Genomic DNA, 25,465 nt, shown 5'->3' with positions numbered 1-25,465 from the left:
TTTATATTTAAAAATGTAAAATTGATTCAGTAATTTAATAAAAGTATATTCTGATAATAATAATATTCTTTATTGTTTTTAAAATAAATTGATAAAGATTGCATTATATATAATTATGTACCTAGTACGTATGTGTAACGCGGTAGTAACAAATTGCAATAAGTGTATAATAAATTTGTAATGCAATAAATATACTGATGAAATATTGTGAATTTTTGAGATCAACTTTATTATTTATTAATATTTATTATAATATATTTACAAAGTATTGTTATTAAATTACTTATTATATAAATATATATATAGTGCTCGGTGTAGAAACCACACGTCGCGATGATTTCATACTTTGACATTGACATTTAAATTTGACGTACCTGCATCAATTTGTCAATTGTTCACTGCAGTGAAATTACTTTCAATGCACATATTTTCTTAAATAAAACAACATTTGACTTTTTAAGCTTCTGTTATGTAATAAAATAAGTAAAGTACCTAGTTGAGTACTTAATTGTAGCTTCTTATTGGCGTAATCCTTTTACTTTACATATAAGGTATTGTAAAAATTTTATAGACTTATTGAAGTTTTGAAGTCGACTTTTAATTGATATATAGGTTTTTGTTGTGTTTTTTCTAGTTAAAGTAATAAGAGAAGATGTCAGACAAACACTTAACGTTAGGGCAGCGGGTAATGGTCGTCGGGAAGGAAGTAAAGGGGTCGATCGCTTACGTTGGGTATCCTACATTTGCAACTGGTAAATGGATCGGAATTATCCTGGATGAACCTAAAGGCAAGAACAATGGTACAGTGCGTGGTCATGCTTACTTTCGGGTTAGTATGTACTTATTAAATTCTGTATTAAATTTAATATAATTACCACAAATATAATATTAAAGTAATAGAATAAAAAAGCATAGACCAAAATTTTATTTTTGTGAGAACCCAATAGTGATATAATGTATATTTATTATTTTGTAATTATTATATAGTATATTGACAATTATTTTTTTTATATACAAAAAATATATAATATGTGTATTCAATAATAAATTGCCCTGAAACATTTTTTAACATTTGAGTTTCTAAAATTACAACAATTAAACAAACCTTTCAGTTGTATAATTTTAGTATAGATTCAGATTTCTGCACCAGTAGGAATTTAGGCTGTGTATTATCTGTCACAAACTCAATGAGTAATGAAATAGTGTTTATTATAAACATTACACACATTACACATTAAAATTATCCAAGGAAATGTATAAAAAACTATCTTTTGGTAAAGGAAATTTGTAAATATCTCCCTACAGAGACACTAACAACATAAATAATGTTGTAACAAGCATTAAAAATTTCAATATAGCTTTATAAGAATATATAGTACTCAGAGAGCTTGAGCACAAGTTTGAGTCCTGCAACATTCAATTTATTATGTTTTCTTAAATATGTTTCTTATTAAATTCCAGTGCGAGGAGAACTATGGTGTGTTTGTACGTCAATCACAAATTCAGCTTCTTGATGCTGAAGACAATCCTATGGAGACATCCATGACTACATCCACTGAGGAGTCAAAGCCTTCTAATAGACGCCTTAGCAGGTATTTATATGTATATATTTTTATAACTTCATGCTGTATCTTGTGTATAACAGAGGAGGCAGAGGGAACATAGTGTTAAAGCACTCCATTCTTCACTTTCTGCAGAATTTTTGAGATATTGCGGAATTCAATGCCATGCTTTGCCTTGTTAGCAAAGGGAAGAAATGGGAATAATTCTTATATATTTAAAATTTAAATTTGACAAGAGATTTCATTTTTGTGATTACTTTTTAAAAGAAAATGAGATTTATTTTGCAAAAAATATGATAATTCAGTTGTATACACAATTTGATATTGTTTATTTACATATTGTTTTTTTTACTGGTAACATTTTTATGTGGCACAAGTGTTAATTTAATTAATTTATGAGAAATTATATTAAATATTTGAAAACTTTATTCAGAGGGAAGAAGTTTTGTCATTTTAGATGCAAATATTAGAATTATATTTAAATGTAGTATTTTGAGGAAAGTATGATCATATAGTTAAATTATCTGATAAGTATTTTTTTTATGAAATTATTATATATCACTTAATATAGTTTATTTATCATTGAAAAATATCATTAATTAATCAATTGTAATGAATCCATTAACATAGATGTAGAATTACACTCATTTATAATCTGTAGATTCCGATCCAATAATAATTATATTAACTTAATATTTACATATTATTATTAATAATAATGATAACAACATTATTAAAGTTTTACAGGCATATTATATCATTTTTGTTACATATAGAAAAGTGAACAAAAAAAGACAACTTTTTTATTTTTATGTCTGTCTGTCTATCTCTGAAATCTATATACATTATGATTACTGAATGAAAAAAAAAGTCTATTGTTTTTTTTCGATTTTCTATATGTTAAATCATTTACATTTTCTAACTGATAGTGTGTGTTTTTTTCTCGCTAGTATAACAGTGGCCCAGAGGTCTAGACCGACCACGTAAGTATTAGATACGGTAGATCTGCACACGCTTAGCTTAGCACAATAAAAAATGCTTGTCTATATCATAACAATTTTTAACTTTTGCTAATTATGTCCCCCATAATTGTTATATAAATAATAATAAAATTAGTGAATTTTTTTGTTTAGACTATGACATTTGTAGGCTGTATAATGTTATAATTGTGCTTTATGGCATATTTTGTGATTTAAAAATATATAAGATTTTTGGCAACTTATAATTATAAACAAAATTGCTTTTATACATGGGAGATTTATTTATGATAATATTGATTTTCTGCTCTTTTCTGTACTTGAAAATAAATATTACTTTTCATGACTTCACGCTTTTACCCGCATATAGCAGGCTAGGTAGAGGGAACCTAGTGCTAATATGCTTTATTTCCCAAGCACAATTAAGTTTTCGAAACCTTGAATGTTGAATGGTGGACCTCCACGATCCGCTTTGTCCTATTACCAGAGCGTTGAAAATGATTAAATAATACATTCCATTCGAGTGTGAATTGAACCCACAACCATCGCGATTTAGTAACACGATGTGGCACTGCGCCACGTTGGCTTTTCTGGGACGGCCGGACCGGAAAATGGAATGTCTTAACGTTTCCAGGTTCCCTCTGTCTACTGCTATATGCGGGATACAGCGTGATAGTAAACAAAAATGCCATATTATATAATACAAGATGGATTAATAAAGATTATGATAAAATGTTTTAATTAAGGGGCCAGGTTTTACACTTCAGTACACTACACTACACTTCAGGGGTTTTACACTTCAGTGCATTCACGAAACTAGAAAGTGAACATTTGTACACAAGTTATGACAATTCAATGATTATTGTTGTATTTTTTTTCTTTTTATGACCAAAGTGTTAACTTTTTGTGTTATTTTTTGTGAAAAAAGGTATAAAATAAGTTTTGTGTTATCTGTGTATTTTAATAAGTTCTAGTATATAAGAATATTTTTACGTGTCAAAGGAAGGATTATGGTTATTTATTATTCTACACATTTGTTATTTAGTATTGTATTTTTTAAGAAATTTTGCAAGCAAATGAAATAAATTATAAAATGAATGCCGCTGGTTTCGCAAAAAAAAAACAACTAAAATCTTACTTGTGTAAATTGCTTTAAGGTGTTTCAAGAGGCGCTGATTTTAATATTTTATACAAATAAATATCACCTTTATAAAGGGAGCGCTTTAGTTAGCGGAACCCAACGCTCAAACGGCAACAAAACCACCGGAACGCAAACAAAGATTATATTTTAAACATTATTAATATTTTAATAATAATCCTTTCCTCATTAAGTATTCCAATAATATATAAATATTTGTTTTCTAATTAAATTATTCGTATCTAACATATTGGGTTATCAAAAAGGGTGCGGCGGAAGGCGTCGCCAGCGCAGACAAAGGCAGGCACTTTGTCTATGTCGAGGTAATATTATACTATATGAAAAATTAATTGAAAGCACTGTACATATGTATATATGAGCACGATTGTTAGATTTTACTTATTTTTTTACTGTAATTTTTGTATGTGTAACTCCGAAAATCACGTATTTCTACCATTACGTACCAATCGCAGCAGTATTCACCCAGTAGGTACCCTAAGGTATATTAAATTAGTCTTATATACTCTTTATGTGATCTTAGTTTAAAATGCTTGAAATTTAATTTTTAATCTGTTCTAATGTAATGTAGCATTTTGTGTATATATTAAAACATTTTTTTACGCAGCAGTGATTCCGTAATATTTGTTAATAAACTAGAGCTATAGTCAAACCGAAAGATGTCAATTAACATTAACTTGAACTTAATATTTTTAATATAATAAAAAATGTCGATTATTAAGTGATCGGTAAATCAGGAAAGCAACCTGCCTTCATTTGTATGTATATAAAACACATTTTAAATATAAAAATACATAAAGATGTTTTCCAATATGTTAATATATTAGAAAACAGAAATATTATCAAATATTACATAAACACACCCTATTTTTAATATATTTTTTTATTGTCAATATTAAATATATTATGTATTCTTGATATCACTATTGTTTTTTTTAATCTTTGCTTGTTTTTTTTTTATTTCTCATCTTTTTAGTCTGTAGTATTCTTGTTGTACAAACTGTATTACTTATATATAACTTTAATTGCACCTGTATGGGTTCATTTTATTTTATATTCACACCTCTTAAGTATTTTAGGTAGTGGGCAGAGAGGATCTACTCGTAAATTACAATATTTTTTTCACCTTCAGTCCATTTAAAAAATGAATTTTTATATTAAAGGAGTTGCAGAAATGTATTAAGCCTTACATTCCTGTTGCAAGTTAGGCCAGCGAGGCTAGACAGGGATTCCAACGAATGCAAAAGATTTTTCCTCTTTTCATTTCCAAAGCAAGATTTGCATCTATGATAAAATGACATATAATATTATTCTCCACATTTTTCTTCTTAGAGTTTCTTTTAAATAAAAAGGATAAAGGATAAAATGTCAGATTTATAATTTTTTTACAAATAATGTTGGAAGTGTAAGTAAATCTTAAATCTAAGCAATTATTATAACCAGTATATTCCATATTAATTGGGTATATTGTCCGCTTAGAGTATAAATCTACTAGATCTGTGTTTTTTTTCATTATGTACATTTTTATACCATTCGAAAGCAAAAAATATACAAAATCTCTCCAAGTCTCTCCTGATAATTTGTTAATAGGCTGTTAGCAGGTTTATACTCTAAGCCTACGATATATTGATTATTCACTTTGCCTTTTAAATTGGAAGTAGTATCGCACTTAGCAAATAAGGCAGAGGAAACCTAGTGTCATAAGACACTACGTTCTCTACTTTACTCATATTATTTTCTATTATTTATTTATTTTATACACAAATACTACACACTACATATGTATGCATTTCTATAAGAATTTCCATTGGTAAATAGTTCCAGGACCTCCCTGGCGAGTAGTCGTCAGTCCCTTACTTCTTACGTGTCGCCTACTACTGAAAGGGCGACGTCGCCGGACCTTACTGGCAAAAGGGCATCTTTTGTGGAGGTACTTTATACCTATATATATATATATATATTATGATGATCTTTACATTTTTAAATGACACACACTAAGAAAAACAAGACTGGCATGGAAATCGTTCCAAGAGATTTTTCCGCTACGTCAATTTTTTTTAGCTTCACGCTGTATAAGGCGATAAGATAGGCACCTAGTGCTAAGACACTTCCGTTCCCCACTTCCCGTTGAATTCTGAAAGTGTTGAGTGTCGGAATGCAACGCAGCGCTTTGCCTCGTTACCTCCTCGAGTGAGAAACGGAAGTGTCTTAATGGGAACGGAGTGTCCAACAGTAATTTCCCAGGTTTCCTCTACCTACTTTGCTCTGTGCGGAATACAACGTGAAACGAAAAAAAAGAAAAAAAAACTTAGATTTAATTTATTTATATATGAAAAAATAAAATTATATATATGAAAATTAAACAAGGTCTATCTTGTTAATTTTTTTATCGGAATAATAGACAGCCATATGAATATTTTCACTTGTATTTTGTTAAAGAAATAAATATAAAAAAGGTTTTTTTTGTTTGGTCTATTACAGACGGGTTTCGTGGAGACCCTAACACCTCAGTTCACGCCGGGACAAAGTTTGACGTCCCCTCAACCGGTCTCCACAGCTGTCGAGGATAAACTGGCGAATATGCAAGCTCAGCAGGAGGTTAGTTGTTTTTTTTAATACTCTTATATCAGTTTTACCTATATTTATTTATCTTTTTCTTCATTTGCTTCATGCATTAAATAATACACACACTAAATGTTAAGGAAATTTTGCACAATAGAATTGTGAAAACAGCATTAAAATCGGTTAAGCCGTTTCTTAGATTAGCGTGAACAAACGCACAGCCAAACAGACCAACGGCGTTACACGGCAAAACAACAAATATAAATCAATTAGACAACTTATCTATATTATATATTTTTATAAAATATTTTTTATATGAGTTAAATTCCTTTTATTAAGAAAACGGCACCGTTATTTAGAAAATATTAGTTCCGTAATATAATATTTCACAATAAAGTCTCTATGAAATAATAATATCTCGATAGCAACCGCGTGTGGTTTTTGCTTTATTTATAACCATTTATAAATGGTCGATGCAAAAAAATAACGTGTTTTCAGTTCGTATTTCTAAATATTAATTATTTTTTATATTACTTTTTTACTGTTTACTTACTTTGGTGTTAAAAGTTGTGATGTAGATGTTCGAAAAGTTTCTTATCAATATCAATCTGTAAGTAAATGAAATTTTAAAGTTGAGGCTGTCTGGTGGCAAAGTTGAGGTGTAAGGCGACATTTGTGGGTTCGATCCCCATTCGAAAGAATGAATTATTATTTATTAATATTTTCATCTCTTGCTCTGGCACCAAGGCAAAAGCCCAGCGATAAGTTCCGCCATTTAAAACGCAATTCAGCGGAGAGCGAGGAACGGATTGTCTTAACGCAAGGTTCATTCTGATTTACTTGATTTTATTTTAAATTTTCAATATGCAGCGATAAGTACCGTCACTCAATAGGCAATGCCTCCTGGATTCGGCGGAAAGTGGGGAACAGAAATGTCTTAATGGGAACGGAGTGTCTAAACATTAGGTTTCCAGGTTCTCTCTGTCTACTAGCCCCGTAATCATTAAATACATACTCGTAAAAACAAAAAATAAAACTATTTTTTCAACAGATTGTAGCACTAAAATCAGAAGTAGAAGATCTAAAAGAGAAATTAGAAACCCTTAAAGTGCGTCGCACTGAAGACAGGGAAAAATTAAGAGAATTCGAGAGAGTTAGACTACAAATGGACCAGGCCAACGAGTTCAAATCCAAGATAATGGAGTCGCAGGCGCAGTTGCAGAGGGACCTGCAGAGGGCAAAGCAGGAGGTGAGTGGATGAATGGCCGTTTTTTGAATCTTTTTTTAGGTTTAATATTTTAAAAGTTTTTTTTTTCACATTTAGGATATCTTCTTGGTTTTCAAAAAAAGTAATTTAAGTTTTAGGTTATTTTTTTTCCATACAAATTACTTTCTTTTCTTGTAAAGCAGTTTTGTCGTTGACAGTATGAATTTTTTGAGTTCATTTTGTTCTCCGTTTGTTGTCCGTTGCCGTCTTCAAATAAATCAACTTCACGCTGGCAGAGGGAACCTAGTGTTAAGATACACCCACCAGAGAGAAGAAATGAAAATATTAAATAATAATTAATTCCCTCGATGGTGGGGATCGAACCCACAATCGTTGCGTATATATATATATATATATATATATATATATATATATATATATATATATATATATATATATATATATATATATATATATATATATATATATATAAATAATTGTTTCAAGGTCCGCGAAGCCCAAGAGGCTCTAGAACAGCACAACGACGAAACAGCCGAACTACAAGAAGCAGCAGAAATGGCGGCCCTCGATAAAGAAATGGCTGAGGAGAGAGCTGAGGCGTTACAGCTTGAATTAGAACAGTGTAGGGACAAGCTGGAGGAAGCCACTTTGGATTTACAGCTTATGAGGGCCGAGATGGAAGCTGGTGGGAATATACGTGAGTATATTGTCGATTTAAACTCGAACTATTTCATTTTTAGAGGAATTCAGTATTGAGTGGCAGGACTCATCGCCGCGCTTTGTCTCTACAATTTAATTTAGTAATGTATTTTTTTCTCAGGCATAAAAATGTTAGGCCGTCTGGCGCAGCGGCACAAAGGTGTGACTGTAATGCTACGGTTGAGGGTTCGATCCCCACACGAGGAAATGAAATATTTATTTACATTTATATTTCCATTTCCTTCACTCTGGTGTCGAGGCAAAGCGAGAGCGTTGATTTCTGCCACTCAACACGCAAAGCCTACAGAATTCAGCAGAAAGTGGGGAACGGAGTGTCTTTACACTAGATTCCCTCTGCCTACCCTGCTGTGTGGGATACAGCGTGAAGCTGATTTGATTTTTAAAAATATTATATAGATGAAATTATTATTTATCTTAATCGGTGGAGGCTTTTTTAAAAATTAATTCCTAAAGTGTTCTTTTAAACTGTTCTGTCTTTTAAAACTCACTTCCAGACACGACCGCTCTATGTTTAACATTATATCTAAATATAATTAATATACAAGTATTTTATATGTATAATGATATTGTATGCACATTTTATTTCTTTTTATAAAGAAAAAAGTCTTATTGTTGCAAAACTTTAATAAGATAATTTTATAATCAAATTTAATTATTTGACTTTTAGTTTTTATTCACATATAAATATATTATTTTTATTTATAGAAATTAACAATCAACTTAAGCATGTACGTATATAAGTATTTATATTATAATTATATTGTTTTGTGTTTTAATCATTCGCTTCACACATTCTTTTAGATTTTTATTTAGTTTCATAAACTCCTTTTTCATTTTAATTTAATGCTTTTTGTATTTCTTATACTCTATCCATAGTATTTAAATTATTATCTACCTTTTTTAAAGAACAAAAAAAGGAATGTAATTGTACATTTTCATGACATGGTATTAACAATTATTTTTTATATACAAACAATTTTTTTTTGATAATCATTTAATATTTTTTTATTGATAGCGAATGTGTGAAGTGTTTATTTATGTTTATTTTACGCATGTTTTGTGTTTGTGTCATACCTCTATCTGCCAAAAGACTCTGTGACAGTGACAAATCTAATAAAACTATGACTGAAAGATATAATAATTCCCTGAGTAAATACGATGATTCGATCCCTATTCAGGGCCTTAAGATTTATTTTCATTTTACTGGTCTAAACGTGGTGTTGAATTAAGTAACTCAACATTTAAATTCATTTCATTCGTATTTGGGAGAACATTAGAAAACCGAGTGTCGCACTAGTCGTGACATAAAATGACGTTCACTACTGTTGAATGAATGAATGACAAACACTATTTATAATGTATAAAAATAACGACGATGTTTTATTTATTCAATTAATAGACAGAAATAGTTCTGTTATATCTTTTATAAAACAATTTATTTACATAAGCCGTGGCGTAGCTCCCAATGATAAATGGAAGACCCCAAAATGACGTTATAATGACTGACAAACACTCATAATGACTGACAAACGCCTGGAATGACTTTCAAATGAACAATAGTGACTAAAACATAATGGCTGACACACACAAACGCTGACGGCAGTAGAGGACCAGCATGTGTAAATAGCGGCGTGTCTGACCAGAGCACCCGTACGCAGCGGCCGGTATCAACGAGGGCGCGACGGGGTACGAAGTGAGACAACTGCAACAACAGAACGTGAGGCTTAGAGACACGTTGGTCAGACTGAGGGACTTATCGGCGCATGATAAACACGCTATGCAGAAGATGCAAAAGGTAAGCCTAGTGGCCATGGGGTAAGCCTGAGGTAAGTTTAAGGTAAGTTTAGGGTATCACTTTTAGTTTACCTTTATTGCGCAGCACAGGAATAATTTCAAACTTATTGCCGGCATCGGTTTTTTTAAAGCTTCAGCTTGTGTCTCGCACATAGCAGGGTAGGCAGAGGGAACCTTGTGTAAGACATTCCGTTTCCATTAAGACACTTCTTTTCCTAATTTTCCGTCGAACTCAGGAGGCATTGCTTGTTGAGTGTCGGAACTTAACGCCGTGCTTTCCCTCTTTCCGTCTTAGCACGGAGTTCTCTCTGCGTACCCTGCCATCTGCGGCATATATTGTGAAAATGACGTTCTGCTAATTAGCCATGACGACTGACCCATAGGGGTCGTCATGGCGAATTATATTTTATGTGCAATAAAGAATATACAATTATATTTGAACCAATATATCTTGTATGTTTGTTTATTTCATTAACTTTTTTTACAGGATCTAGAACAATATAAATCAGAAATAGCTGAACTAAGTCGCACAAAAGAAAAGCTTTCGGCGCGCGTGGAAGAATTGGAAGCTCAAGTAGCTGATCTTAGGGAACAGGTGATTACTATTTTTGTAATAATTTTTAATTTTAGTTTATGCATTTGTTTTGGGACTGAACTTAACACTAAATTCTTTATTTAAGTCCCTTTAAAGTTTTTATAGGTAATTGCAACATTTCGATCAACATTATAGATTTGTGGTGATTTTAATTGGACGTGTATTGAGTGAAATCATAGTAAATAATAATATGCCTCAAGAAAAAAAACTATATTTTGTTTTAGAAAGTGATTTACGGCAATGTAATTTAGTACTTAACAATAAGCAAAAGATTCTAGACCTTGTTTTGTTAGATTCTCCGTTCTTCCATCTTTGTCTGTTCTGTAGAAAAGTCGCAAGCATCTCTGTGCAATATTGACTCTTTGCTTTAAACCTTTTTTTTGTGTTTTGTATTAAGTTATTCTGAAATTATTGTTTAATTATAATTGTTTTGAACCTGAATACAGCAAATGCATGTAGTGCTCGCTTCCAACCGACTATGTATAAGTGCAAGAATTAGGCGTATATTACGAATAACTATTACAATGTAATAACCACTAGCAAATCATAGATTAATATCTCCCATGTTCAGACAGCAGTAATTAACATCTTATTATACATATAGATTACGTAAATACATATATATATATTATATCGTTTTCAGGTGGATGCAGCTCTAGGCGCTGAAGAAATGGTGGAACAACTCGCTGAAAAGAAAATGGGCTTAGAAGATCAAGTGAGTTAAAAACTAAAACTACAACTAAAACATCATGGTGTAGTTCAGCGTTTTAATTGGACTGTTAACGCGAGGGTCTTGGTTGGATTACCACCCGGGTCAATGATTTATTTTCATTTTTTCGCTCTGGTAACAAGATAAACCGTTACATTGAGTTTCATCACTCAACACGTAATATCTTAGAAGTTGGGTGGTGCGTAGGGAACGGAGTGTCTGTCTATCCTCTCTATATGCAAGATGCAGTGTGAACTTAAAATAATTTACTCAATTTTTTTAGTGGTTTCCTCTCTCTAGATAAAGCAGTATCGATAGAGGGAACCTACTGTTGAAAAAACTCCGTTGGAGTAATGGAGTAATTCAAAGAGACATTACGTCGAGATATTACGTCGAGACATTACGTGTTGAATGGCGAAACTCAACGCTGCGCTTGGTTTTAAATAAACTAATATATTATCTAAAAAATTTTACTCTTCTTATCCAACACTAACAGGTAGAACAACTTAAACAAGATGTTCAAGAATTGGAAGCGCTGCAAGAAGTCCACGAGCAGCTGGTGGAGTCTAATAGGGACCTAGAGATGGATCTGCGCGAAGAGTTGGAGATGGCGCACGCTGCTGCCAGGGAGGTGGGTAACGGTTGGATTTAATTCAATATCATATATTAGAGGCAAAGCGCGGTATTGGGTTCTGCCACAAAGTTCAGAAAGTCAAATTACAGGGTCCACACATCCACAGGCCACAAATCATCAACCGTACTATATATCTGTATATCTCGTATATACATTCCCGCCTACCAGTAGCTGCGTCTGATTGTAAAAGCTATGTTTGTGTATTCGATTCCCATTAGATGGAATATTTATATTTCAATATTTTTTTTAATAATCGTTTTTTGTGGTAAAATAAAGTACGGTATTAAGTTGCGATACTCAAATATTAGTCTTTGCTAATCCTGCTGTATGTAGGATAAAGCATGAAGCTTAATAATATTGTTTTTTTTTCAGGCTGTGAGAGAAAGAGAAGCGGCATTAGAAACTATAATGGATCGTGATTCAACAATTGTTAAATTTAGAGAGTTAGTTCAGCGTATGACTGAACAGTACAATGATATGAGAAACCAGTTGGAATCCAAACAAGGTATTACCCAGTTTTTTTTCATTAATTTTATATTATATTAATTATTAGCAGAGTAGGCTGAACCTAGTGTTGAGACACTCCGTCCACATCAAGACACTTCCGTTTCCTTCCTTCCGTTTGCTTTTTGCCTCGTTACCAAAGCGAGAAATTAAAAATATTTAATATTTAATTTCATTGAGTGGAACTTGAACCAACAACCTCATTATATATGTAAAAAATTGTTTTGACAGCCGGCTCGCCACCACCTTCAGACCAGGAACCCAGCCCCGACGTCAGGTCCACACCCCCAGACCTAGGCTCTCTTGTGCAGCAATCCAGGGCATCTACAAGGTCCATAGATCTTCAGCTCCGGGCCCTGGAATTAGCTCAGGCTAAAGCGAGGGCCGATATGCTGGCTGCATGCTTGCCTGATCACTTCATGACGGCTAATGGTGGGTAAATTGTTACTAAAGTAATGACATTACATTAATGTTAGTTAAATTGTGAAATGACTCAATGAATGAAATTAATTAATACAGTGTGACATGATTTAGAATGGCTATAGTACAGTGTAACATTTAAATTGCAAGAGTATGACATGACTCAGAATTGCTTTAGTATTGTGTGACATCTCAAAATTGACAAAATTAAATTAAGTTTTTTTTATAATACAAGAGTTATGAAATGTATTTCCTATGATGTTAATGTAAATGATATATTAAGTTTTCGAATATATGATTGTTTAGATATATATTTTACAATGTATGGTGGAATATGATTTTTTTAATTCCAGGTGACCATGATGCTATCTTGTTCATTCTTCTCTTGGAACGTTTGTACAAGAAGGCTGAAATTATTTTGAGTCAAATTCGTGAAAAGTAAGTAAAGATAAACGTGAAACTGTTTTTAAATTTTAATATATCGCTTCACCCTTGAATGCCATCCATTTCTAAATTATCTAACTAGGCTATTTTTTTTATAATTAAGGTAACCTTAATTGCATTCAAATAAGAGAAAAAAATATAATTAAATATAATGATATATAAAAATAATTAAATATATATTAATAAATTATAATTAAATAAAAAGGATTTTTTTCCAATAATGTAGGTTCCCACCAGTGAATGTGTGGGATAAAGAATCGGTGATGCGTTCCCACACCGCCGTGCAGTACAGCTTCCGGTGTCAGCTTGAGTTCCAACTGCAGATGATACAGGTTCGTTTTAATTCAATAGTTACTTTAAAAAAACAAGTGGAAAGAGAAAGATATGGTAACAAAAGATTTTAATTTCGTCTGTCAAGTTATTTTTACAAAACCATTATTTTTTACCTTCATACTGTATCCCGCATAAAGCATAATAGGTAGAGGTAACCTAATGTTTCCCACGTACTGCCCAAAGGTTGAGACATTTCGTGTTGAGTCATTTAAGTGGCGGTGGTGTCTGGCATTTTTAATTGAGTGGAAATCGTACACGTAAACGTCACCCCTACAGTCAGTTTATACGCTGTACCATTTCAACACGGCAACTTTATTTTAATGTTTATATAAATATATCTATCGTCATCTGTCAAGCAATATTCTTTTGGTTTCCTCCCAGTGTATGGTCAGCATGTGGAGCAACGCACTGGAACGCTGCTCCCCCGCACAACTGCTGCGTGCTGCCTCCGCTTTGCCCGACGCGCAGGCGCAGGAGAGGGCGTTAGACGCCGCCGCGCAGCTACTCAAGAGTAATGAGCTTGACGAGAACTGCTCGTTGGACGGTGAGTGGGGGGAGGAGAGGGGGGCTTGTAAGTGGGTTAGAGGATTTATTTGTTGTAAAGGCTGAAATATTTGTTTTATTTATTTATTATTTATACGGATGTCCAACTGTCGTACATATTGGTTTACATTACATACATTCTTAGGATATACTTATACTATTATGTACAACTGATTATAGGACAACACATCATTCATCATCAATAATAACAAAGATTAAATCATGCTATATGAAAAAAAAATTAAATAACTAAAATATAAAATTAAAGGTTACTTAATTTTATATAATAGTTAAAATTAATTACAATTAACTTTCATTAAAAAGTGTATTATAACTGATTTTAAGATTTATTTTAGAGGAGCAAGTAATAATCACTATTATAAGCTTGGCACGCAAGGCGTTTTTTTTTTATATTTGTCTCTCTCGGTTTCTTTTAATAATTATTTATTCTCTGATACTTAGTTTTTATAACAAAACTTTACTTTAGTTTTCTATAACAAAATTTTTCCACAACAATACTTTTTAACAGGCATGGAACGAACCTGGACCTACCTATCGGCAATGTGGTCAGCACTTAACATGGCGGCCGAGGGTAAAGAGGGTACAGAGGGTACAATAACTACAGGGGGAAGGGATTCAGCGTGCGCCCGCAACGTGGTGTTGCACGCTTGCGCAGCGTTGGATGCATTGGCGAGAGCTCTGTCGGCTGATGCACAGGCTTTGAATCATGTTTTGATGGTAAGAGCTGATTCAATGTTCTTTTTTTGTGATTTTTTATTTATTTTTAGTTGAGTTAGGTGGTGTAAATTTGGAAATTGATAAGTTTCTTAAGATTGGATTACTTTGTATTTGAAGTTATAACCATTGAGTACACTTAGTGAGTACACTTACTGAAGATTAAGAGGGTACGGGAAAATTTGGATTATCGGTTGTTTTTATATAATACAGTAAAAATTTAAATTAAATATGTAGTAGATAAGTAAAATGTAGAAAGATAAGTTTGATTATACACATTTTTTTTACGTTTCGATCTATTTTTTTAATCACTTTGTGTCGGATTTGAAGTTACAGTCATTTGACTGCAGCATGAGTTTGTTTCCTTTTTATCAACAAGGCAAATAGTTGAAAATTATATATTAAATTATTATGATAAAAGCAAATTATGTTTTTAATTTTCTATCGCAATTTAATTTTGTATTTTTTGTCACAATTCTCTCAATTGTTTTCAGCGAACCCGTACAATTCTTGTTGAATTCAGCCCTAAAATTAAATTTAAGTTTGTGATTTACTATTTATACAATAAAGCAACATTTTCCAGCCATCAGAACAGAACCTAGAGCTGGGACAGCTACATGAAGCTATAAAAACAAGCTGTGCGGCTCTCCAGCAGCAGTTAAAGAGTGTCAGACGGCGACTACCCCCCGGTGCTCAGTTGCACGCTTTGCCTATCGATTTGCAGGTTGGGTTTAAATTCTTAGTTTTGACTTTTTAGCTGAATCCCTAGGTTTTTAAATTTTTATATATGTATGTTTTAACTGTGTTTATAAATTTTATAGAATTTTATGATTATTCTTTTTTTCCCTGAAAGGCATTAAGTTTCATTTTAGCACTTTCCCCAGCGGGGTTGAGTTTTGTTATTTTTATGAATCCTGCGGGAGATGCATCTTGATATTAAATAAGTTTTTTTTTATTTTCACCATGTTGTGTATTATCTGCATTGCTGAGAATGACGCCTTATATAGAATAATAGAGTAACACTTAAAATTGATTTTTCCTCAAGCTGGTGGAGCGCCTGCGCGGCGACACGGCGACAGCGTTATACCGCGCAACCCGCGCGGCGGCACTGGCGGCCCGCGCAGCCGCCGCCTGCGCCGCCACGGCCGGCGAGCGCGGCGAGGGCGCGCCGCTGCCGCACGCGGCTCTAAATAGCGTGTGGGCCGCGGCCATCGATAGGGCCTATCAACAGGTTACACGCTTTTTTTATGTTGTTGAAATTGTACTTGCAATTTGAAAAAAGGTTTTTTAAGCAGATCTTCAAATTTGATTGATACTTTGAACTTGTGTTTTAAAAAGTTTCTTGTTATTGGCTTGAAAATTAAGTTTAACAAATAGAGAGAAAGATTCCTTATACAGGTGACAAGTTTTTTAAATTAGAATTCAAGCTATGAGTTTCTTATTATTGAGCGGCGGAACTCAACGCCGCTCTTGATCTTAATATTTAATTTAACTCTGTTTACAACTTTACAGGACGACCACGGAGCAGTAAAGACAATCAAACACGCACTATCAATAGTTTCCGCAGATGTCGGCAAATTGGCAACGTTCACTCAAGACAAAGAATACGACGTCATGTCCCTTACTAATGTTGATTCGGAGAAAGTGAGACTTGTTTTAACATGTTTTAAAACGTTACACCACATTAAGGAAGAAATAGTTTTCTTTTTATGTTTTCAATTTCACGCTGTATCCCGCACATAGCAGGGTAGGCAGAATGAAAATTTCGACAAACATTGCTTGGTCAATAGCGGAACTCAACGCCGTGTTTGACTGGTTAAAATTTATGCGAGTTAATGAAAATAATTCATTTGTTCCCCGAGTGAGAATCGAACCTTCAATCGTTGCGTTTACAGTCAGATGCTGTACTACTGAACCATGAAGTCCCTACGTGTTTTTGTAGATGATATATAAATAAACCAATGTTTCTTTTTTATTTCAGCCTACACCACCCATAGTGCTTCGAGCGCAACTTGTGAAGAAACAACTTGAAGAAACTAAAACCTTAACTATACGCTTGGAGAATAAGGAAGCCGATATTAAGGAACTCAGGAAGGCTCTAAAGGTAAGATTGTGATTTCGAATTCTTTGTGAGAAAATATTATATTTTTCAAATTTGTATCAAAGGTTATTTTTTCTCTCTCACATTAACATTCTTTTATTTTTAAAATGATACTTTGTAAAGTAAGTTTTACTATTTAGATTTAAAAGAAAAAGTGCGGCATTGAATTCCGCCACTCAACACGCAATGTCCTGAAGATTAGACGGTGCATGGAGACCTAAATGTCTTAGCACTAGGTTGCTTCTATTTTCCCCTATTATATGCGGGATACAATATGAAGCTAAAAAAATATGAATTTATCTTTATTTATCATTTCCCAGGTGAAACAAGAGGAGCTATCGGAAATGCAAATACGCAGAGAGCTGGGAGAGCGTAAACTTGTCTCTTCAGTGAGAGACGCTGAAGTGCGAGTTCAGCAACTGCAGCGACGGTTGGACGACACGCAAAACCAGTTGAAACGGTAAGTCTTGCGATCTAGATCAATGGAGAACGTTCTGAAATGTTCTAGGTCAAGCTAGAGTCTCGTGATTGTTCAAACTAATTAATGACTTATAATTAATTTTCTTTTTTTTTCAGCAAAGAAAAAGAATTCGAAGAAACAATGGACCATCTTCAACAAGATATCGATTCATTAGAAAACGAAAAAGGCGTGTTGCGTGAAAAACTAAAGTTATATGCTAAGAGAGGAACACATCATGGTAACAATATTTTTTATGCACATAATATCCCAAACCCGGTTTTACCCGCTTCAACTTATTGTTATATTAGCCAAATTATACAAAACGTTGACATAAATTGTAGACTAATGTGCTATTCTGATGTATGACTATATTACTCCAAAGTTTCATCTGAATTCATTTAGTAGTTTTTGCGTGAAAGTGGAGCAAATAAACTACATACAACATATTTGTTATATATTTATTATATATAGTAAGGAGTAGGATATTATAAATATACAAATAAAAAATTCTATAACATCTTGTTTATATTTCATGATATTTTCATTTCTTCCCTCAAATAAGATAAAGCAAGTTTAATTGCGTTGTTAAATTAGACCACTCAAAGCATTATATTCTTTAAAGTGTAGAATACACCTCATTTTATCAAGCTGGGATATTTTTTTTAAAACTAAACTAAACTTGTCGAAGACCATATTTCAGAATTGAATGTAGTCGTTCTTATACTCGACTTTAATATATTCAATTCCACTTAACTTGATTTGGGCAGTGCGTGGAGAACGAAGTGTAGGACACTTGTTTCTTTCTGCTCTCCCTGCTATATGCGGGATTGAGCAGGAAACTGAAAAAAAAATAAACAACTTATTTTGTACTCGAAGGGTGTATTTAACAAATGATAGTTACAATGATAATATTGACAAAAATAATCTTAAAAGTGGAAAAAGTAATACATTTAGTCAAAAAGTGCCTTCAAGTGACCAAAGACAATCCAACGAATGTCATAAATTACCTATTTTGATTTTGGTAATATATTTTTTTGTATATTGTGTACAGCGCTCGCGTCGCCGGTGGCTCGCGACTACTCACGTAAGATACGTGTATATAATATAAATTATAATAATAATGTGTATAACAGCATGTTATTTATCATTCATTTATTAATTCAAGTATTATTAATAAAAAAAAAGAAAATTAATTATTATATTTCTTACAAAGATAAGTTTTTATGCCTTTGGTGCTATATTATTTTATTATAAGCTGTTTAAAATATAAATTAATTTATTTTGGATTGTTATCATTTTGTTTGAAACACTGCGGCGTTTGGTTCATCAGCGCCACTCAACACGCAATGACTCAAAAATTATGCGGCGTATGGAGAACGGAGTGTCTACACACTCCATTCACTGTCAATTATAAATTTATTTTCCGATGCATTTTTTGAATATTATCAAAATTATTCATTTTATTATATATTCTTATATTTTTTAAAATAAAAAGTAACATAGCACCGAGAAAAAAATCTGTTATATATTTTTTGTCAATACATTGTCATTTTATTTAACAATTTAATAAAATAACGATTTTAACTTTTAGGCTTTGAATGACTTTTTTTGCGACATTATCAAAGATTAAAAAGACATGTACTAACTAACTAATCGCCACTATATTCTGTTGGGTATAGAAAGAAATATTCATAAATATTTTTTTGTAGAACCATTTTTTTTTATTAAATTTCATTACATTTTATAATTTATTAGTAATAGATGCTTCTACTAGTTAATATTTCTAATTTTTTACTTTTAAAGCCGTAAAAAATGATACACTTCATTATTTATATTTAAAAGTAAATGATTTTTTTTTAAATTTGAGTCGACTTTCCTTTTTATTTAAATGTCTTCTTTAATGAAACAATTGTATTTAGAAAGTTAAATTATCTTATATCATTTAATGTTGATAGATTGTTTAAAGGTTATTTAATTAGCCAAACGTCAATTGTTTGTTAATATATAATTTATGACTATATTAATTATTGGGTTATTTTTTACAATAACCAAATGTAAAGCACAAATCCAAGTATTTTTTTTTCTAAATCTTAAAAAACCTTCAACTTAATTTTTTAGCGGTGGTGACACCAACTCCAGCACCAAAAGACACTTTGCGTAAGATTAAAATGACGTTTCTTGTCAATGTTGCATCATTTATGTTCAGCATGCTCGTGATTTTTTTAATTTGCGGTCTAAATATTCTTTACAAAATATAATAAAACATAACGAAAGCTTTTTAAGTGACTAATTATGCTTTTTCTGTTTAATGTTTAATCTGTGTGAATTTGCATGATTGTTATAATATGCTGCCATTGAAAAAGAATGACGGTTGTGACGTCATGTCATTATTATTAGTTACGTTTAATTATTGTTCTTCCAACGGTGGCACATTGTAAATTAAATAATTTTAAAATGAATAAAATTTAAATAAAAAAGGTGATATAAAAGTGTCAGAGTGGCGCAGCGGCACAATGGTGTGAGTGTAACGCGACGGTTGTGGGTTCGATCCCCACTCGAAGAAGTGAAATATTTATTTACGTTTATCTTTCCAATTCTTCGCTCTGGTGTCGAGGCAAAAGCGCGGCATTGAGTTCTGCTCCTCAACACGCAATGGCTTCAGAATTCGGCAGAAAGTAGGGGGCGAAGTGTCTTAACTCTAGGTTCCTTTTGCCTACCCTGGTGTGTGCGGGATACAGCGTGAAGCTGATTTTATATAAAAATGTAATTGAAAATATAAGTGTAAATAATAATTTCATTAGTAGTTTCGTACAATTTTGTTTTATATTTATAATGGCTTATTTGTGGATTGCTATGAAATATAACATAATTTTTTATCACATTACTTACCTCTACAAATAAATAATATTTTGTTTGTAAAAATAAGTTCGTATTAATAATAAATATGATTAAAATGACTAAATTAAAATAGATTAATACTATTATTATAAGTTGAAATTTTATAAATATACATTCATTTCTAATCATTTATAAAGTAAATATCAATTTTAATGTATATATGTAGTTTTTCCTACATTTTTGCTTAACTATTTCAACAAATACAATTAACCAAAAAAAGCTTGTTTTAGTATATACATAAATGATTATGTTACTGTTATTTTATTTGTAATTTTTCAGAGGAAACGCCAGTAAAGGTGTCCCCAGGTATTGCCGCAGGGGAAGTCAATGAAGCTCTACAGCATCAGCTCAAAGTACTTAGTTGGTACGTATTAAATACCTAATGACTGAAACGCGGCTCAGTCCTAATCTACACAACTAACTATTGAACTTATTGTTATGTTATAGCCAAATTATATAAAATGTTTACTTAAATTGTGGCCTATAAGTTAACCTGAAGTGTAAGAAATATTACTGTAAGATTGAGACTAAAAACAGTAAAGATGACTGAGACGATTACATACATATTTGGGCTCAAAAATCTAAAATTAACAAATAATTTAGTTTCGCTGTACTATAATCGATTAATTATGTCGATTAAAGATCTAAAACAAATTTTTCATGTATCTCTGCTTCCAAATCGTCAATTGAGCTGATTTTTGGAAACCTAAAATTGAAAAAAAAATGTCAAATTTTTAAACTATATCTTTACATTCAGGCCCAAGATTTTCCGTCTCCTTTGGTGTAAAAAGAAACAAAATAATCGTAAAACTGCAAATTAGGAATTTAAAACCATCGAGTATATATAAAAATATACCCCCAAACAGGACAGTGGAAAGAGAGCGTGAGGCTCGCGTGGCGGCGTGCGCCAAAGCGTCGCGCGCAACCCTCCGCGCCCTCCGCCCCCTGCACCATCCCGCCGCGCCCGCCGCCGCGCACCGCCGCCGCGCCGCCGCCGCGCTTGAGCATCAGCTGGTGCAGCTACAGGCCGTGAGTACCACACCTGCACCTGCCTCCACAGTTGTGCGGTTACAGACCGTGCCACACCTACACCTGCCACCATAGAGCTCCGACAACAGTTAGTGCGGTTACAAACCGCGATCGCAACGGCTAGGACTCTATCCTAGAAGTTTGTGTACATTATATTCTTTTCGACGTATTCCGGAAGGCCCCGGAACAAAACTTGTTATATTTACATTTTTAAATCCTAAGTATGCATTAATACTTAATAGTGTTTTATAATATTTTTTATTATATATTTACAGGAGTGGACACTCTTTGTAGCCAAATCGGGATTGGTCAAATTCCCAGAAGATTTAAGCAAATACGCTAAAGCATTAGAACAACATAAGGAGAAACAGAGAGAGATAAGGAAGAGATTGGAGGTAAGACATTTTAAAATTCAACTCTTAAATAAAATTAATATCATATATTTAGTATAAAACATTTTTGGTTAGAACACTTTGCAGTAGTCTGTTGTCACAAAAATACATATGCAAACCCATACCTCTTCATACCAGTCTTGTGACCACCCTGAAAATTTAACTTTTTTTTAAACTAAAACTTAACTAAATATAAAGAACCAGAATACAAGCTCCCCCTCCCAAATATATTTCTAGATACGCCCATGGTAAAGAAAGGATGCAATGAATGCTAGATTATTATACAGGTGAAAGCGTCAGCGCTCGTTTTACGGGGACAGCATATAGGGTAAAATATTTTAAACCCATACCTAAAGAAATTAGAGGCCATCGTGGCGCAGCGGCACAAGAGTGTGACTGCAACGCGACGGTTGTGGGTTCGATCCCCACTCGAGGAAGTGACATATTTATTTACGTTTATATTTCCATTTCTTCGCTCTGGTGTCGAGGTAAAGCGCGGCGTTGAATTCTGCCACTCAACACGCAATGCCTCCAGAATTCGGCAGAAAGTGGGGAACGGAGTGTCTTAACACTAGCTTTCCTCTGCCTACCCTGCTGTGTGAGGGAAGCTAAAAAAAAGAAATGAATCAAGATATCTCAACAGTTTGGACGTAGGATTTTTATTTCATTTCACGATATTTATCCATACCTGTATTTCGTGTGACACAATTTCGCATCGATACCAATAACGTAAACACTTACTACTATATACATACTACTAAAGGTTAAACAACTTTGAACTTTGCCGTCAATCCCTACGACTCATCTCGGAATGAGGCGTGTGCCGCAGTTTATGTCTGCGTGCGTCGTTCTTGACAAATGGCGTTTTATTTTACAAAATTTATTTATTTATTTTGTTTGACAATCAAAAAAATCACTTTTTAATTTTTGGGATTTTTTTAAAATTAATTGTATTAGGCTTCTTTGGAGTAGTTAAAAGTGTGGTTTCATTTAGTGGTGGTGCGGATAGAAACACTTTGAATACTATCAAGTGTTTTGATGTTTTTAAAGTGTTATTCCACACTTAGGACAGAAAAATACTTATTTAGAAAACGTGTAAAAATTTTAACGTAGCAAGATTTGAACCGGCGTCTCTACGTTCAAATTTTTATACGTTTTCTAAAGAAGTATATTATACTATGTATAAGCTTATAAAAATATGACTTTTCATATCTTTAAAACGTTTAATGGGTTCGATTATCAATTAAAATATGTTTTTATTCTAATGTACTTTATTTTCTATATTTTATATATAATTTTGTTATATTTTTAGGAGAAACTTTTCAACTTGCAAGCTGAAGTTCGTAATTTAGTGTCTCTACATCGTCCTTGGCGTTGTATTGAAGCCGATTTCACAGAATTTCCGGCGCCGGAGTTGACAGCTGTAAGTTTTTACATTTTTTTAATATATCTGTTAGTGGTTTGTATGTGAATAGCGTGTGATTGTAGACGCGACGTTTGTGGATCCGATTCACACTCAAGTCAATCTCAATTAAATACTAATTATAATCTCTGAGTATGTAGTCATACTCCTCCTCATTTAATCTAAATAAAACGTCTATTTTAAAGGCATTGTCGTCAAAAGCAGTTGACATCGGAACTATAAAATACCCCGCTCCGGAACCGACGCAAGAGGATGTTATATATGTTACACCGAGTCAGTTAGCTAAGTGAGTATTGAATGAAATATAGCGAAACTATTATTTACTAGTGACCCACGCGGCTTCGCCCGCTTCTACTTATCGTTATATTGTAGTCATATTATACAAAATGTTTATGACACACACACAAGTGACGTGGTCGGCGGATCTACGGAAGGACCTCAGTACCTATCCATTACACACCCTTGTAGGTTTTCTGAAACTGATTTTAATTTTAATTTTTATACTGGCTACAATTTATGTAAACATTTTGTATAATTTCGCTAATTTGGCTTTTTGTATATTTTGTATATAACAATAAGATTAAACGAGCGCAGACGCTTTTAGGTCGCTAAAATAATATAAATTGTATCTTATACACAAGTATAAGTGAATAAATACAGAGTCTAACTAAAAACGTGATGGTTGTGGGTTCTATTCCCACTGGGGGAAATTAAATGTTTTATTCCGCCTGGTATTGTTTCAAAAATTCGGCTGAAAGTGGGGTACAGAGTGTTCCCATTAGGATTCTTTTGCTACTGTGGGATACAGCGCAAAGCTAAAAAAAGACGATATAGAATAAATCTTTTGTCTATCGTATTATAATTAATTAACTTTACATATTTATTTTAATTTCAATAATATATTTTTGTGTTTTTTTTTTCAAATAGGTTGCGTGAAATAGTGACAGAGCTACAATCTGAAGATGTACAACTCGATTTGAAACCTCTGGACAATACAGTGTGTGCCGCCTGAGAGAGATAGACGTGGCAAAATAAAATGGGAAAGAGAGAGATAAAAAAACTTGAATGTTTGAGACAGATATTGTAAAAGATGTGTGAGAGAAAGAGATAGATATAGAAAAACATAATGAGAGAGAAAGAATTAGTAATATTTAGTTGAATGACAGATAAAAATAAGAACAATTATGTACACCATAAAACAGTATACAAGAGGCACGGGTTAGGTTACTGCTGCTATAACACACCTTTATTTAGTAGGAAATATATAACAAGACATGTTGCATCTGTAGTAGTGCAGTTTAATACTAATATATTCTGTAAAAGTTTTGTATGTAGCACAATTTGAAAATGATGTTTTTGTTTGATTTTTTAATAAGAAATTTTTGTATTTTATTAATGGTCAGTGTGGATAAAACCTTTAAAAAATCAATTAAAATATTAATATAAGGAAGTGTAACCCTCCGTCTTTTGTTACTTGACAATATTTCTTATTAAAAGAAGAAATGAAATTAAAATTGAAATCAATGTGAAATTTTATATTCACAAAAAATATTAATAGCCTTTAACAAATTTAATATTTAATACTATAAGTTTTTACCTCTTTCTTTCCCAATATGAGAGACAAAGATGGATATAGCAATTGTATTGTATAGTATTATTTATGTACAACATAAGATTATAAATAAGCTGTAAGTGATCGATTTATATTATTTATTATTAATTTTAAATGTTTTAGATGTTGATAGAATGGATTCTTAGATTATTCTATTTGTGATTTAATCGATTTTTGTGTTTTTATATAAATGAAAAAGTGTTAAGTTTTTATATAAATTAAAATGTATTGTTTATTTTTAAAGGAAAAACATATTTTTGCTTATTAAACTGTATATATTTAAAAATTATCTCAGAATCGATTATTTAATTCGAATATATTCCAATTTTGTCTTGTATTTAATAAAAGTTATTGCTCTCCTTTATTTTGATTTATTTTCTAATAAATATCCCTTATTAAAAAAAATCCATAGTTATATTTTAATATATAATTATTGAATTGCTACCTTGCTGTGTGCGAGATACAGCATGAAGCTGATTTAATTGAATTTACAATTATCGTTTGAATGAAAACGCGACTATAGTCGGGTTCAATTCCCACTCTAGATTTCCATTGTCTTTAAAAAATCAGTAATTATTTTCATTTCCTCGTTAAACATGCGCAGCGTTGAGTTCCGCCACTCATTCCTCAATGT

At 32.4% G+C, this 25,465-nt stretch overlaps 1 protein-coding gene across 9 annotated transcripts; it reads left to right on the top strand.

The window, feature by feature from the left end:
- The first annotated feature begins 370 nt into the window (after positions 1–370).
- On the top strand, positions 371–25,191 carry DCTN1-p150 (dynactin subunit 1). 9 transcript variants are annotated; one of them, XM_085200376.1, is made up of 33 exons: positions 371–551; positions 635–829; positions 1,462–1,592; positions 2,513–2,545; positions 3,944–4,000; positions 5,514–5,625; positions 6,177–6,293; positions 7,309–7,506; positions 7,972–8,182; positions 9,864–10,000; positions 10,487–10,594; positions 11,238–11,309; positions 11,800–11,934; positions 12,310–12,442; positions 12,673–12,873; positions 13,215–13,299; positions 13,532–13,637; positions 14,020–14,182; positions 14,711–14,919; positions 15,500–15,640; positions 15,962–16,147; positions 16,429–16,560; positions 16,898–17,020; positions 17,338–17,477; positions 17,594–17,715; positions 18,529–18,561; positions 19,596–19,634; positions 20,655–20,739; positions 21,242–21,404; positions 21,680–21,799; positions 23,109–23,219; positions 23,405–23,505; positions 24,147–25,191. In XM_085200376.1, exons 2-33 carry the CDS (start codon positions 653–655, stop codon positions 24,229–24,231), a joined length of 3,966 nt encoding a protein of 1,321 aa, XP_085056502.1. In that variant the 5' UTR covers positions 371–551; positions 635–652; the 3' UTR covers positions 24,232–25,191. The 9 variants fall into 9 exon arrangements, with proteins under 9 accessions (XP_085056502.1, XP_085056500.1, XP_085056501.1 ...); XM_085200374.1 differs by having other exon boundaries at positions 9,849–10,000; XM_085200375.1 differs by having other exon boundaries at positions 613–829; positions 9,849–10,000.
- The last annotated feature ends 274 nt before the right edge of the window (positions 25,192–25,465 follow it).

Source organism: Heliconius melpomene, chromosome 17 (genome assembly GCF_056956725.1).
Source record: "Heliconius melpomene rosina isolate 202511_hmr_F chromosome 17, ASM5695672v1, whole genome shotgun sequence".
Lineage (NCBI taxonomy): Eukaryota > Metazoa > Arthropoda > Insecta > Lepidoptera > Nymphalidae > Heliconius > Heliconius melpomene.
This window is presented reverse-complemented; position numbering and strand designations above follow the sequence as displayed.

Coding starts and splice junctions, on each gene's coding strand:
- DCTN1-p150 (XM_085200374.1), top strand. CDS start 653: ATGTCAGACAAACACTTAACGTTAGGGCAGCGGGTAATGGTCGTCGGG. Junction 19,635..20,654: donor AGCACCAAAAGACACTTTGC/GTAAGATTAAAA, acceptor GTAATTTTTCAG/AGGAAACGCCAGTAAAGGTG. Junction 21,405..21,679: donor AGCTGGTGCAGCTACAGGCC/GTGAGTACCACA, acceptor ATATATTTACAG/GAGTGGACACTCTTTGTAGC.